Genomic DNA, 15,729 nt, shown 5'->3' on the forward strand with positions numbered 1-15,729 from the left:
AAAAATAAATAAATAAATAAATAAATAAAATAAAATAAAATAAAAAAATAATTATGTGTTAATTTGATGGCGCATTAGGAAAACTCTAATGAGCACTTCAAAGGCATAGCATCATGGATATTATTGCTTAGGAAGAGACTGAAGTAGATACTTAAGGATTTTTTGTTTAAGGATAATGTAAAGAAAAATATTAATAGTGAAAGAGGTGGTGTATGGATACCGCAATGGACTATGATGCTTATAGGTGAAAGTCTGAATTTTGGAAAACGTGGAATCAGGCAGAGGGGGAGATGTCAGGTTTAAGCTGCAAAGCGGGTGGTATTGTCTTCACAAAGTACTGAAATGCAGGCACCGCGGCTGAGCTTCACCCAAACCCAAATCAACGTTAACTCCTCGATGCTAAATGTGGGGTTCAGAATACTCCTCCAATTCCTTTCCAGTCATAAAATGCCTGGCACCCAATACTCTCGCAATCAGCCGTCACAGTTCTCATTGTGGTGTTTAAGAGGAGGTGGTTGTGGCCAGCTGACTTAGCAGAAAGCTGGGTTCCAATCCTGTGCCACACTCCCCCCCAGCAGCTTTGTGACTCCAAGCAAGCTGCTTAAGCTCTCTGAGCCTCTGTTCCCTCACCTGCAGATGAGAGTTTTCATCAGACCAGCCCTGCTTATCAGATTTAAGGCACTTGTACAGGACGCTGGCTCCCAGACCACTTACTGGTGTGCCTCTTCACGTGGCACTGTGTGCCTGGCACCATGTCAAACAGTTTCATCCGAAGTTGAACAGTGTCATGGGCTTAAAACTACACTAATGAGAGTTCATACTCCTACTGCGCCACCAAAAATCCATGCCACCTTAGGCGAGGTATTTCCCAGATTCTGGGGGATCCCTTATCTGCAAAATGGGGGGGATCCTCCTTCATTTCCATGAGTTCTCGTTAAGAAAAGCTTAGCTTGACCCCGTTTGCAGCCATCCAGATGTTTCTAAAATATATCAGTTCTGACATCGCGGAGACCAAACATGTGGATGATTGACTACATTTTTTACATTTCATTTGTCATCTAGACAGGCTTTAAGTACGTGGATAATGAAGTCAGAATTCCAAATGAACTTAAACCAATTCCTTTCTCACTGTCTCTTGGAGGCAAGAAAAGTCTCTTTGGAGGAAATGAGAACTTCGTCTTTGTTCTACTCCTGGCAGAACACCAGAGGTTGCCCAAGGCTGGGCGGTGGGAAGCCAACCTGCCAGAGGGAGAAGACAGATGCTGCCAAGGCAGTTTGTGTGGTGGTTAGACACATGGGCTCTGGAATCCCAAAAGCCCTGGGTTCTAATCCCAGCTCTGCCATGTGATACCTGTGAGGCCTTCATCCAGTTCTTTAAAATCTTGGGGCCTCCCCTTCCTCGTGTGGATAATACCTGTGTCACTGGGTTATTGTGAGGACTACATACGTTAAAATATTCGATATAATAGATTTTGCCACTCCTCCATGGCAGCCACGAAGAAACTACCCTATAAGTTTCGATGCTATTATTAGCCCCATTTTATAGATGAGGAAACTGAGGCACAGAGAGGTTAACTCAACTGTCCAACTTCAGAAGGAGTAAGTGGCAGAACTAGGAAAAGAAAAATTATGGAAATAATAAATACGTAGATAATTACAATCTGGGAAGGAAAGGGTGTGATGAGATATGTTATAAAGGGGTGGCGGGGTTAGGGACAATGTCTCTTAGGAATAGGGCTATGTAGAAATTTTTGCCCCAGTGATGTGTTGGTAAATGTTTAACAACCTGCTCTCTGGGGAAAACAAAAAGCAAACAAACGAAACCCTAGTTTGTCGTGTTTGCTGATTTCTGTGGTGTAAATATTCCCATTGTAGCTGATTTCAGGCTACCAATGTAACGTCACCGAACACAGGGGCGGGAAGGATCTGTTCGCCATCATCTCACACACAGTCCCTCACACAAGCTAGTACCCCATTTTTTTGTCCCCACCTGACTCCTGATCATTTCTCTTGAAAGAACCCCTTGGCTTCCCGGACCACGTGCTTCCACCCCAGCTACTGAACCATCACAGAATGTGCTGGAGCCAATGCAATGTGTCCATGAGGCCCCGCATTAGCTTTCTCTGATTTCTCCCTGAGGCCTGTGCTTGATGGGAGCAGCCAAAATAACGGGGTGTGGGGTCAGGGAGTTGGGGAACAGTGTCCTTTCTTGACCTGAATGGCTCTCTGCACACGACAAAGACAGTTTTAGACAGAATGGCCGCAACGGAGCTGTGTGGAGGGAAGTGGCTCTGATGTCATTAAAATTTCATGTACTTCTGGTGCGTGCAAAATGCAAGGTGGCGGCTGCCCAGAAGGCCCCAGAGCCAGTCTTCAAAATGAACCAAGTCCACAACTCCTTCCTGAGAAGGCCACTCCCTCCCTGGGAGCTCTTAACATAAAGTCTGACAAATGTAGAGCCACCTAATTAACTTGCCTATTGTCTCCTGAACATACCTCTTCTCCTGGCTTTCCTTTGGCGAAAAGAGCAGAGTGGTAATCAGACGGAAAGGTCACATTATACCAAGAAATGTGACTGTGTTGGAAGAGGGCCCGCACACCCTACCCTGCCACCCAGATCCGCGTGTTGGACATGTTTCCTCTCTGTATTTTATTAATAACTGAGAAAGTGTGACCACCTTCATGGAAACCCGCCTGCTGCTAGCCCAGTGAAGCTTAGTGGAGGGACCCCTCTCCGAGCTGAAGATTGGGGTTTTCCAAACTGCCTTCCACCACGGGGGCTTTTCCTCCTGTCCTGCCTTTCCAGGAACACCTATGGGTATCCAGTTAACCAGAATGAAGAAACTGGCCTGGCCAGAGGGACTGAGGTCGTTATGCCCATTTGGGTCCATTAGGAAGCAGGTACCCAGGCAGAGTTGGAAGAACAAGATTTGTTGGGGGTACTGCGTGTGATAGTTAAAAAGGAGAGGGAACAGGACTGAGCAGGGAAAGCCTTCAGATTGTAATGAGGTCAGACACCCGAAAGGGAAGGGAGGAAGGAGCGTTGATTAGAAAGAATGTCTAAGTCTTGGCCAGCCCAGTGGAGAGCCCCAGAGCAAAGATCCCCCACGGAGAAGTCCCACATGGGGCAGAAATGGCCAGGCCCTGGGACCCCCACAGTGCTCTGTCACTGGCTGGGGCTGTCCAGGCAGTGAGTGTCCTCAGCTCCAAACCTTTGCTCTTAAATAACTCAGGGGACTGACCTAAGTACAAAGCGGAAGTCATCTCAGGACGCTGGCTTCGTTTGGTCCATTCTCAATCCTCCCTTAGGTTCCTACCTTCAAGCAGTTTGCCCTGTGCATTCACAGCAGTGGGGCCACATTATAGGCAACGGGGTATTCATAGCTGGGAATGGGGGTCCCTTCCCCATTTCAGAACATGAGGCGTTCTGTAGCTGCAAGGACGTAGGGCTAGAGAAAGCCTTTGCTGTGCTCTGGGCTGGAGAGGGTTTCCAGGCTACCACGAGACTAGGTGGATGGAAACTATATCCTCAGTACTCCAACCCAAGTCACAAGAGATGGAGAAGCAGAATGAGAAGTGTTTCCCAATTGTCATAAAGCCTCGTCTTTGTAGCCCACAAAAATCTGGGAAACTCAAATAACCAGTTCTGTTTTCTTTTCATTCCCAGTGTTTACTCGCACAAATAATAACACAAATACATTAACTTGTAAATAATTACAATGTCGCAAAGAAGGTTGAAATCACCTTTGACCATCATCCCAAACCAGTTCTTACCCCAGAGGTAGGTGTTGTTAACTCTTCAGTGTGATTCCTTCCACGGTCCACATTTTATGCACAACTAGTAAATGGGAAAACTTGGAATCAAACCCATGACAGTCTGGCTCCAAAGTCCTTCCGTTTTCACCTCTACACATTTTCTCCTACACTTAATGCAACTAACTCTGTGAACATAGGCTCTTAAAGGCTTTGCCAAGGAGTGTAAAGAAGTGCTTACTGCATGCTGGGCACTGTGCTAAGTACCTCAATTCATCTTTACAACCACCATGTGAGGGGCGGTGTTATTGGTCCCATTTTACAGACACACAAACTGAGGCTCAGAAAGGTTAAGGAACTGGTCATGGAGCTAGTGAGTGTCAAAGATTTGGGCCCAGGTCTGTCCATGCTCTTAACAAATATGGCACCTACCTCCCAGGACACAGCTGAAATTTGACCTCCCTGCAACAAGTGGCAAGTGCATTGCTGAAGTTGATTTCTTTTGCCAGACTCCTCAAGGCACAAGCCTAGATAACATCGCAGGCAAAGCTCTTGACACAGGCTTGTCAAGACAGCAGGCAGTGGGCCTGCTGAACGCGTGCAGAGAGCCAGGCCTGCCGATGGATTCCTCCCTCTGTACATGATGGCAAGCCACTAACCTAAGATGTTGCTAACAACTGATGCTCACCCCAGAGCCAACACATTCTAGGGGTTCTGGGACCGGGGGCATGGTCACCAGATGATCAACTTTATCCAGCAGTTCTCCACTCATTCTGGAAACCCCCAGCTCAGGCTGGCGAGGTCATACCAGACGGTGGCCAGTTCCAGCATTAAAGGGGGGAAGAAAAAAAACCAAACAGGAGATTGTGCCAAACCTTTGCTAGGAAGCTAAAAATAGCTGTTGCTGTGGATGACCACAGATCATGAAATGCATATGCCAACATAATAGCCCTGTGTAAAACCACCCCATATGGGGTGTCCTCTAAGTCACTCATAATTAAGCTTAAGTGATGATATATAGACCATCATTTTCCAGGTGGAGGACATTCAAATGCTTTGTGGCCTGGGTACCCAGGAGGTGTTGGGAGGGCCAGGCTGGACTGAAGAACGGCCAGGGCTTGCATCTGGAGCCACTGGCAACCCCACTGCCATCAATGAGTGTGGACTGGAGGCCCGCAGGATGCACAGCACAGGAATAAAGAGAAAGCACGGCATAGCACAGCACAGATGGGTTAGGCTCTTCCTTAATCCTCCCCACAATTCTGTGAAATAGGCACTCTAATAATTATATAATACCTGGCACATAGTGGGCCCTCAATTAAATATTCCTTGGACCCAGTTCATCCTTGAAAGTAGGTACAGTGAAATGTGCAAACAGGTCAGACGAAGATTTAATTGCCATAGTAATTTACAGCAATTCACTCGCATCTCAGATGGAGACGGTAATTGACATGTGGGAGATGCTAGACCTTGAAAGGTGACGACCTGTGTGATCTGACCCAGGGAAGCTACTGGAGGGGGTCATAACCCTCGTGCTGGGACTTCAAAGTTAAGCGGGCAGGAATCTAAGCATCTTGCTTGGAGACAAAGCGAAGCTACAGTTGAGAATATGCAGCAGGTGAAACGCGGATGTGAATTACAGATGTGCATCACGTGGACCAATGGAAAGTCAGGCCCAACTCTGGTGGTTACTAAAATGTGTGTAGGGGGACGCAGGCCAGAAGGTGCCTCTGAAAAGGGCATGGATGGAACCGGATTGTGAAGTGAGACTGCAGGACGCCCTCTGGTTCATCTCTCGCACATGCTCCAGGAGATGGCCAAGCGTCTCGGAGGCATTTTGGAGATTTCCAAGTATCGGATCTAAATCTCTTGGATGCAGTTTTATTTTGTATCCTTATGAGGACAACCACAATGGGTGGGAACAGTTGTGTGTTGGCGTCAGTTTACACCGTCTCCCAGGAGCCTATTGTACTCCTCTCTTACCGACTCTGCGTTCAGTGACATCATGATGGCCATGACGGCGGCTTGAAATCAGCCATGGCGGGAGTGCTTACACCACGGGAACTGGCAAATGCTACACATGAGGGCTTTTTTTTCTCTCCCTGGAGAGCAGGTTGTTAAACATTTACCGGCATTTGCTGGGTGGGAAATTCATATCCAGAAAGTATAATGACATCCTGAGGTCATAAAATCTCAGTCGAGTCTTCTTTTACCCCATGTCTGATTTGGTGCTGGAATTCTCCCGGAGGAGGCTTCCCTGAGGATGAGACAGGCCCCACAGCAGACAGTGAGAGGCTTTTTCGGTGTTCCACAACCGGTAACACGAAATCGCACAGTAGAAAAGGTCATCAGTTTTCAGATGTCCTGTGTCCTTTTTTATTATGCAAAGGACAAAGTCTCAGCTTCGTGCTAGTTCAGTCTTTAACGCCACTCTAACCCTTGTCACTCTCCCTTTTCACAAAGAGAAGGCAGTCCCAGAGCTTCGCAGACAATGCCTCGCTGCCATTAAATAGCATCGTTTTGTTTTATTGTTTGCTGTCATAGTTCCCTTCTATTTGTGACAGGCGGTAATGGCTTTCTACCCACAGTGCTGGTATCAAGTTTTCTTTTTACTATCTTCTCAAATGAGCCCATTTAAAAACAAATATTAAGTAATTAATAATACAAGTGGTACAGAGAGATGGCAAATATCCTGAAGGTGGTTTGCAAATGACTGAAGTGTGGGGAACACAGAGGTGCCCTAGGTCAGGCCGACTTCACTTGAATACACCTAGTCACGGGGAGGTCACCACTTCTCAAGGCATCCCTTCTGATACTGTAATCAGTGAAATGTCTCATTCAAATAAAAAAGGCTTGTTTTGTTTTCCTCTCCATGACCACTGTTTTTAAATTGACTATTTTCTACACTATTTTCCTATTCGGCCAAAACTCCTGAGCCCTCAAGGTTTTCCAGCTTCTGTTCTCAATTTGTCTTTGGCCCAAGAATCCCATTAATTGTCATAGACTTTAGGGTATTTGTGGTGAACTGAGCTGTGACGTCCCTAAAGGTCTAATTCTGCCCTGGGTGTGACAGCATTTCTCCCGTTGAAGCTGCTCTGCCTCTACAGGAAGAACTGAGGTCTGTGGTTACCAAGCTAAAGCAGCAGGATAAGGTGTTTCTGTGTGTGCTATCTCTGCAATTAGCTTCTCCAGCTCCCTCTCTATGCACTTTGGAAAACCAGCCCCTCCGTGTGACGTCTTGATGTTCAGACTTGATGGCTGCCGATGACAGCTGTCTGTTGCAGCCTTACTGGATACCAGGCACCAAGCTGAGAGCTCCACATGCCTTCTCCCACTTAACCCAACAACAGCCCCAGGAGGCATCTGCCATTACTGTCCCCCATTCCATAGATGAGGAAGCTGGAGCTCAGAGAGGTGACGTCACTTGCTCAAGGTCACCCAGCCAGTGAGCAGCAGAGCCTGGACTCCTAAGCTGATCTGTGAGCCACCAAACTCAATGATCTTAGCGTCCGACAAGGAGTTCTCATCTCAAACCCTCAGACCTACAATGGGAAGTGGAAGCAGGTGACAAGGGGAGGTGTCCACACTATAACCAGAGACGCTTTGCGGAAAGGCCTTGTTTTCTAAAGTCAAAAGAATGTGCAATGAGTGAATGCAGAGCAGGCTGGCTCTCCGCGGGCATTTGACACCTTGTCATCTTCCCATCTTTATCGTTAGTGATCAAGTGTGTGTGTGGGAGAGAGAGAGAAAAAGAAAGAACCTCTGCTTGACCCTCATCTGGGCAAATTCACACCTCTCTTCTCCCTCAGCAAACACAGAGCCAATTTCCAAGTGCTTTAGACACAATTCTCTTTTTCTTGTCAATATTCAGTCATTTAATTTTTTTTTTTTTTTTTTAGAAATCTGTGAATGAGCTCAATAGCAGTCTGTTGTTTGACCAGGAGGCAGAGATGTATCTCCCAGGCCTTTTTTCAACATTTACCCATTCAGCAGACATTGCCTGATGCCCTACTGTGTGCCAGGCAGCACTGGCCTCTGTAGGTACAAGGGAAGCTAGATGGGCATTTCTTGCATTTCTGCCCTCTGTGTACATCCCAATAAGTGCTCACCACTGTGAAGGGCGTCAGAGTGAACAGAGCACTGTGGGAGCACCTGCCTGGGGAAGGGCAGAGGGAAAAGTGTTCCCGGCAGGGGGAATAGTATTTGTGAAGGTCCTGAGGCATAAGAAAGCAGGAGGAGCTCACAGAGGTCCAGGATGGCCCATACGACAGGGCTGGCCCATCACAGGTATTCAAAAAGGTGTGAGTGAGTGAATGAATGAATGAATGAATGAGCAGAGTGGATAAGGGGAAGCAGTGGGAGATGAGCATGGAGATGTACACTTAGGCCAGCCATGAGATCTTTGAAGTCTGCTGCAAGGAATTCTGGCCTTGATCCTGGCTTCGAGGAAGGGCCATGGAAGAATTCTAAACATCAACGATGTGATCATATTCATGCTCATTCAGAAATACTGGGCCACTGAGCTGTGAATACCTCACCACCCCCCGCCCCTGACACTCTCCAATGTCAGTAGGTAGCTGTATTTCTCCCCAGGGCCATGAGGCAGCTGAAAATGCCCTAGATCCTGTGGAATTGCTTCTCCTATCAGGCATTCCTCTAACAGTCAAGGTGTTTTACACGTGGGGGAACCACTTTGTGCCTGCCTGTTGGCCATGTTCTTGAAACTCAGCTGACAGGCATGACTCTGCGTGGATGCTGCAGCGGACCCTTCTCCTGGGTCAACAAAACAACTAACTTCCTATAGTCAAGTGCCATATAATGACATTTCAGTCAATGACGGAACGCATATGCAACAGTGGTCCTACAAGTTACTGCCGTATGGCCTAGGTGTGTAGTAGGCTATATCATCTAGGTTTGTGTAAGTGCACTCTACGATGTTCGCCCAACAACGAAACCAGCTAACAAGGCATTTCTCAGAATGTATCCCTGTTGTTAAGCAGTGCATGACTGTATTTGCTTTAATTTTGGTTTCTGCGAAAGCAAAGCCTGAGACAAGGACTTGAGTGCAGGGAGGTTATTTGGGAGGTGATCCCAGGAAGCAGGAATGAGAGAGTAAGGAGGGTAAGAGAGGAGGACAAACCAATAAAGGGTGCATCATAGAGACTATTACTGTCATTGGCTAACTGGGGTGCAAGCCCTCTGGGGAAACACTGCAGAATGGGAGGTTGGAGCATCTATCCACGTGCTTCCATCCTCCATTGGTTGGGGGTTGCCCCAGAGGTGTTAACTCCTCCAAACTTGTGGGCTGCAGCTACACGACGGCTCAGAGGCTCCCCAGGCTCCAGAGGAAGACCTGAAGCAGAAGGAGGAGCTGCAGATGCTGGAGTTGGGGCACTGCCAGAGTGCACAGGAGCCGTCCCCACCGCAGCAACTGAAGGTGGAGGTGGCCCCGGAGCACACAGTGTGTGTCACGAAGTAACATTCACCACGTGCCAGATATGTTAACCCACATTTAGACACGCGTTGACTCATTTCACCTACCCCAAAACACTGTGAGTTAATCTTACCACCCCCAGGTGCCAGATGAAGACACTGAGGCTTCGAGAAATTAAATAACTTCCCAAGGCCACAGATCTGGAAGTGGTTTGGTGAATAGGGATTCAAATCCAGATCTGCTTTTGCCGGCATAGCATCTCTTCCTGGAAGTTCTAGAGGAGTCATTCTGGCTCCAGCCACCTTCCCTGTCTCCGAGATGGGAAATTCTACATACCACATAGTCCCACCCTCCAAGCCACAGATGATTGGACCAGAGGCAAACACCTGAGACAAGCCGCGCCAATCAGATTCTCTTATGTGGGAATTTGGACTTTGGACACTGATCCCGATGGCCACCGAGCATGGAGATGGGGGTCCAATAAATTCCAGGGCTGGGACCGCCATTTTGGTACAGCCGTTATGGAATCTGTAAGGGAGAAGAAGGAGCCAGGATGCAGAAGGAAGAAGGAAAACCAGACATGCCGAAACCCATGCTTTTGTGGAGAGCCCGAGAGACATAGCAAGTAGCTGAGCTTTCCTGCTGCTGGATTTCATTTCTTTTCTCTTGAGTTGGATGAATGCGTTTCTGTGTCTGCCAACCCCGGATGCCCAAATAAAACACCATCTAAAGCAGACAAGAGCCATCACGAGGGCATGTTCACGAGGTGGGTGAGCGTTTTACAGGCAGACAGAAGATCTGGGGTGTCCGTGGGTTTCTGTGTAATATCTCTGCCTGGCCACTTTAAAGAGACAGAGCAGAGAGAGTCTGCAGACCAGGGAGAGTAATGGGAGGAAGGTGTCAAACGCACAGCTACAAAATGAAAGATGCTTCGTTAGGGATTCGGCATCTGCTTCTTAAAAAAACTCAAGGAGCACAGCTCGGGCCTCATCTGTGCCCACAGTTTTACCACTAATGCAGCCGAGGGATGGATTTCTGCATCCAGCGAATTGCACTTCATTTTTTGCCCCTCTGATGGCTGCGATGTAAGACAGCTCGAGAAGAAATTAATACTCAGAGTTGGTGTCAGCCCCGCTGACAGCAGATCAAGGCTAAAAGACAAATTGCTCATTACAGTTCAGGGAGCCTGAGCCGGGAGAAGACAGCCGTGCCGTCCCCTGCCAGTTCCAGGCGGCTCCCACCGGTGACTTAAGTTTGCCCGAGGACTCGCCCTTGCTTCTGTTTGCCTTGGAGGTTTGCGGGGAGGCTGCAGAGAGGCTGGTTCTGGGGGAGCAGCCCTTTTGGACCTCCTCAGGGCCCCACATTAGCCACGTTTGTACCATGTCACCATGTCAATGGCATGATCAAGCCTAAAGCTCTGGAAAAGCTATTTGTGTGGGTCACCAGTCAGCTGCTCATCCTGGGTCACAGCAGTGGCCCTCAGTGCCCGCAGAACTAACAGGAAGGCAGAGGGCCCGGGAACAAAGAGAAATCAGATGTGGACAGAATCTCTATCACTCTCCTCTGATTTATTATTATTATTATTAATTATTTTTGCTGAGGAAGACTGGCCCTAAGCTAACATCTGTGCCCATCTTCCTTTATTTTATGTGGGACACCTGCCACAGCATGGCTTGACAAGCAGTGCATAGGTCCTCACCTGGGATCCGAACCAGCGAACCCCTGGCTGTGGAAGTGGAACATGCACATTTAACCACTGTGCCACAAGGCTGGCCCCTGATTTTTTAAGTTATGACACTGTGACTAGTTGACAGTCACGGAGATCATATTTTGGGGCTTGAGTCCAAAACCCTGACCCAAAAGGCAGATGGGGGGGTGATATCCAGCCTGTGCTGCATTCATTAACCATGTGCCCTGGGACGGAGCTGCATGCATTTGGAGAGAGGGTGGCTTTTTGTAATTTGCACAGAGGTACTGCTTGGATCAGAGGAGGTCCTGGCAACATTATATCTGAGAGCTAATGGCTTATGTGTTTATTGTCTGTCTCCGCCAAGTAGAATGTAAGCTCCATGAGGGCAGGGAGTGTGCTGGAAACATCCCCCTTGCTTCTCCAGGTCCTCTAGCCGCCCTTCTCCCCCCTGCTCTGTGCCCAGGGAGGAGGACCTGCATGGCCTGCGTCCAGGAGCCCCCTTGCTCTCGGGCTTCAGGTCAGATTCAGCCAATAGGAGGCAACGCTAGACCAAAGGGAAGGAGAAGAGAGAAGTCCAAGTATTTGTTCCCTGTCTCTTTCTGCCATATTGATGTGATGGGTTGTGACCAAGGGCTGCAGCTCCTGTCCCGTATCTCCATACAGCTATCCTCTTGGGTTCTGGTCACTGCTCCCTCACTTTGTCCCTTCCCAGGCTGAAGGATGGCTGGTGCTGGCCCCGGCGTGCCGCCCTGTCCCTTGTAGATTTCTTTACAACCTGCCCAAGCCTTTGTAAACAGTCCCTTTATTCAGCTATCCTCAATTTCCCAATCTGAGTGCGCCATCTTTTTCCTACGAGGAGCCCAGTTAGGATACAGCGACTTTGCCTGATTCATGGCTGCATCCCCAGCACCTAGAAGAGTGCCCAGCACACAGCAACCACCAGTATTTGTTGAATGAATGAACTCTGATCCCAAAAGTGGGGCAGGCCCTTGGTTTCTTGGTGCTTTGTCAAAGGCTCGCCAGCATCCTCTATTTAGCTACAGCTCAGCGGCTGGAAATTGGCCACCAGAACTATCCCTCCCACCTCATCTTTCCATGTTCAGCAGACCCCAAATCTCCCCATTCTCAGCCATCTATTTCAGAAGAAAATTAGACCCTGTCTGAAAAATTTTGCTTTTCTCTCTCTCTAGGGGGGAAAAAAAAATGAGTAATACCCTTAGAGAAGTATCCTTCTTGATTTCTTCTGCCATTCTTTTCTTTACCCCCGTTTGCTGGACCAGACCTCTTCTCCTAAATTAGTGCTACTCTGTGCTCCCTCGCCAGGATAATTGCGCTCTGAAAAAGCATGGCGCAACAGAGCCATTTAGTCTGGGGAGGCATTGTGTGGTGGCAACAAAGCCGCGCGTCTTCCGGAGCAGCCGTTCAAGGGCTGTTGGGCATAATGACCAGGCGGCAGCATTCCAGTCCTGGAGACGGGGCTGTTTTCTTCCTCCAGGGTTTTGCAGAAATGGCACTGTCAGAGGAAACAATGATTTAATGGCCACATGACAGGAACCTTGAGAGTAATGGTACCCAACCCAGAAATCAGAGCCAGGCAAATGCAGGAGACAGCCGGAAGGCAATTATGATATAGCCCGTGCCTACAACTCTGTCATTACTGTCCGAGTATCGCAGGAAGCCTCTCCCCTCTGGAAGGTCAAATTTGTATGATGCCAAGTAGTTGGGAGAGAAGAGCTGATGCTGGGAGACAAAGGGGGCGATATTTCCTTGGAGAATTCTCCAGAATCATATACAGAGCACCCTATCCTCCTCCTTTCTCTTTCCTTCTCTCCCTCCTCTTTTCTCTCTCTCTCTCTCTCACACACACACGCACACACACACAAACACACACTCCAATTCAAATGATGCAGCTCTTCCACTTTCCAAACCCATTTCCCACAAAGCTTTGTTTATGCAGGCTGGGAAAAGTGACATTGCCTACTAGACAAGTAGCTTTTGATTAAAAACACTGAACTCTGCCCAGGTAATTGTGCTACACACAAGAAAAAACATTTGAAGACCTGAGGAGAAGTTTCTCTTTGTTCCCAGGAAACCTGACATAATGGTTTAAAAAAAAAAAAAAGACCTCTGGCTTGCATGGTTTGAACAAAACTTACATCTTTACATTCTAGCATTTGCTAGATTTTTCTGTAATGAGCATGTGGAATGTTTCCTATACATTATTTTTAATGACAGAAGTCATAAACGAAATCCATTGGTGTTGCTGCTCTATATAAAAAAACAAAGTCTCTTTTGTCTCTCACTTCCTATCCATCTCCTGTCTCTGGAGGTAAATACTTTTAAGTGTATGATGTGGCTTCTCCCACACCCTGTCTCTGTGGGTATGATTGTATATATATGAATCTTTACACATATTTTATTTTGAGGATTATTTTGTTTGTCATAAATGGGGTTCTACCACATGTATGATTTCACAACTTCATAAAACTTAATATGTCCTGGAGATCTTTGCATGGTGGAATCAGTGCATAAAAATTTACCTTATTGCTTTTAATGGCTGCCTAGAATTCAGTAGTATTACTGAAACACAGCGTGTTTCCCTGGGTCCCTACCAATGCACGTTCAAGTCTCATTATTACATGCAATGCTATAATAAAATACTTGTATGTTGCCTGCTTGGACATATGAGCCCATATTTCTATATGGGAGAGACAATTATATCCATTCAGATACTTTGGGCTGCAAATGAAAGACCCACGTGGCTAAACAGCAAGGGCTTTAATTTCTCATGTTAATGAGAAGGCTAATATAGGTCAGTTCCAAAGATAGTTAATTCAGGGACTCAGGATGGACCCAGGTGCTTTCTCTCCATTGTTCTGTTCTGCCACCCTCAGAAGTTGGGAACGCCTCCCCTAGTGGTCACAAAATGGCCAGAGATGTTCTAGGTGACCTGTGCAGACATATCTTCAGCCCTCCTCAGGTCTCATCAGCCAGGACTGGGCTGCAAGCTAACGCGTACACCAGTCACTGGCAAGGAGAATGGAACCACCACGGTTGACAGGGACCATCATGTTTCCTCCTCTGGGTCTTGGAAGAAGAAGGGGAGAGAAAATGGATTGTATTAATCAAAGTACTCTCCAGAAAATGCGTACCAGTTTGCAGCCTGCGAATAGTACCTGAGTACCAGTTTCTCCACATATCCATCTACTTTGAATAAGATGTTTAAATTTTTGCCAATATGACGGCCAAAGAGGACATCTCATGGTTGTTTTCTTGCATTTACCTGATTTCTAATGAGACTAATGATGATCTATATATTTATTGTCCATTTGCATCTTCTCTTCTGAGAATTACCCATTTGTATCATTTGCCTTATTTCCTATTGGCTAGTCTGCTGCATTTTTCTTTGTTTGTAGGAGCTCGATATATGCACCCAGGACACACACAGCCGAGAAATTTTAAAAGGTTGTTAGGAATAAAGAACACTTAAATCATCTATCTTTGTTCCTCTTTAGATTCTCGAGGGTTTCTGTAACAGTTCAGGAAACAAAGGAAGAAATTCCATTTCATGGAAAAGGTTATGTTGACATGCTTTCCAAACTGCGTGCTTCAGAACAAAAGTGCCTTGCCAGATGTAAAAATGTAATTTGGGAACCTGACATGAAATGTCTATCTTTCAGAGTCTTAGAATTCACAAATAGCACAGGGACCAGCTCTGTTCTGATCATGACTGCTTCCTAGCTGTGTGACCTCACACCCGTCATTTCACCTCTCTGAGCCTTGTTTTTACTCATTGGAAGACAGTCCTTCAAATGGCTGTTAGGGGGTGTAGCAGGCACATCAGTGCTCTCCCTGCATTCCCTTGGCTCCGGCCATGCTCGTGCACATCCATGGCTTCCTACAGCAGCACCTGTGGCTCCTCACCTGGAGTCTGGGGCAGTCCAGACGGGGCAGGAAGGTAATGCCCTCGGGGGCAGCTCTCCACCAATGGCAGACAGATGCTGGTGGATACGTACTTGGGTTGCATTATCTTCAGATGCAACAACTCTGAGGCATGTTCCATACCAAGAGCCAACAAGCTACAGCTCACCAGCCAAATCCAGCCCACCACCAGCTATTATAAATAAAGTTCTATTGGAAAACAGCCACACCCGTTTCTTTGCACATGGTACATATTGTCTGTGGCTGATTTCACACTACAACGGTAGAGTTGTGCAACAGAGACTGGACGCCCTGCAAAGCCTGAAATATTTACTGTGTGGCCATTTCCAGACAAGTTAGTGACCCCTCCTCTATATTGCCCACCAGTGGTCCCAGCAAAATGTATGTGCATTGCCCACAGTGGGAACCTGCGTGCTCATTTGCACACTTTTCTCTTCTTGTCTCACTTCTTTACTGGTGCTTTCTGGGGTCTCCTCCCAAACACGCTCCTTGTGCCCATAAAGCTGTAATATCCTAGGCAGACTTGGAAAAGAAGTAGATAGAATGGGAAAAGGCAGGGGATTTCAGGTCCAGGGGTCAAAGCATCTCGAGGGTTATGGTCCCCCCACTTTGCTTCCACAAATCACCACACACACACACGCGCACACAAACACACGGCTCATGCATGCACACACGTGCAGTGAGCTTGCCATTTGTTTGGGGCGGTGGTCTTCCTCACTTTCCCATTAGTGGTTGGGGACTTGCAGACTAAATGGAAAATAGAAATGGGAAGACCAAGATGCTTTCTGACCTCTGCACCAAGGGGAGCACCCTGCTCTGACTCCTGTCTGGTGAGTGGCCGCATGAAAGAGTAAACTTTCTCCATCAGGAAACATGTCTGTTTAGCCTGTAACTATGCTTATTTTTGTAT

General features: G+C 47.4%; 1 protein-coding gene across 1 annotated transcript in view; it reads left to right on the forward strand.

Annotated features, from left to right (window-relative positions):
* The window catches only part of CCDC60 (coiled-coil domain containing 60), a 157,737-nt gene that overhangs the window by 26,350 nt on the left and 115,658 nt on the right, over nucleotides 1-15,729 (forward strand). The window contains exon 2 of the mRNA XM_046641027.1: nucleotides 9,065-9,214. Coding sequence (XP_046496983.1) covers nucleotides 9,065-9,214 — 150 coding nt within the window. The remainder of the gene's footprint in view (nucleotides 1-9,064; nucleotides 9,215-15,729) is intronic.

This window comes from Equus quagga, chromosome 15 (assembly GCF_021613505.1).
Source record: "Equus quagga isolate Etosha38 chromosome 15, UCLA_HA_Equagga_1.0, whole genome shotgun sequence".
Taxonomy (NCBI): Eukaryota; Metazoa; Chordata; class Mammalia; order Perissodactyla; family Equidae; genus Equus; species Equus quagga.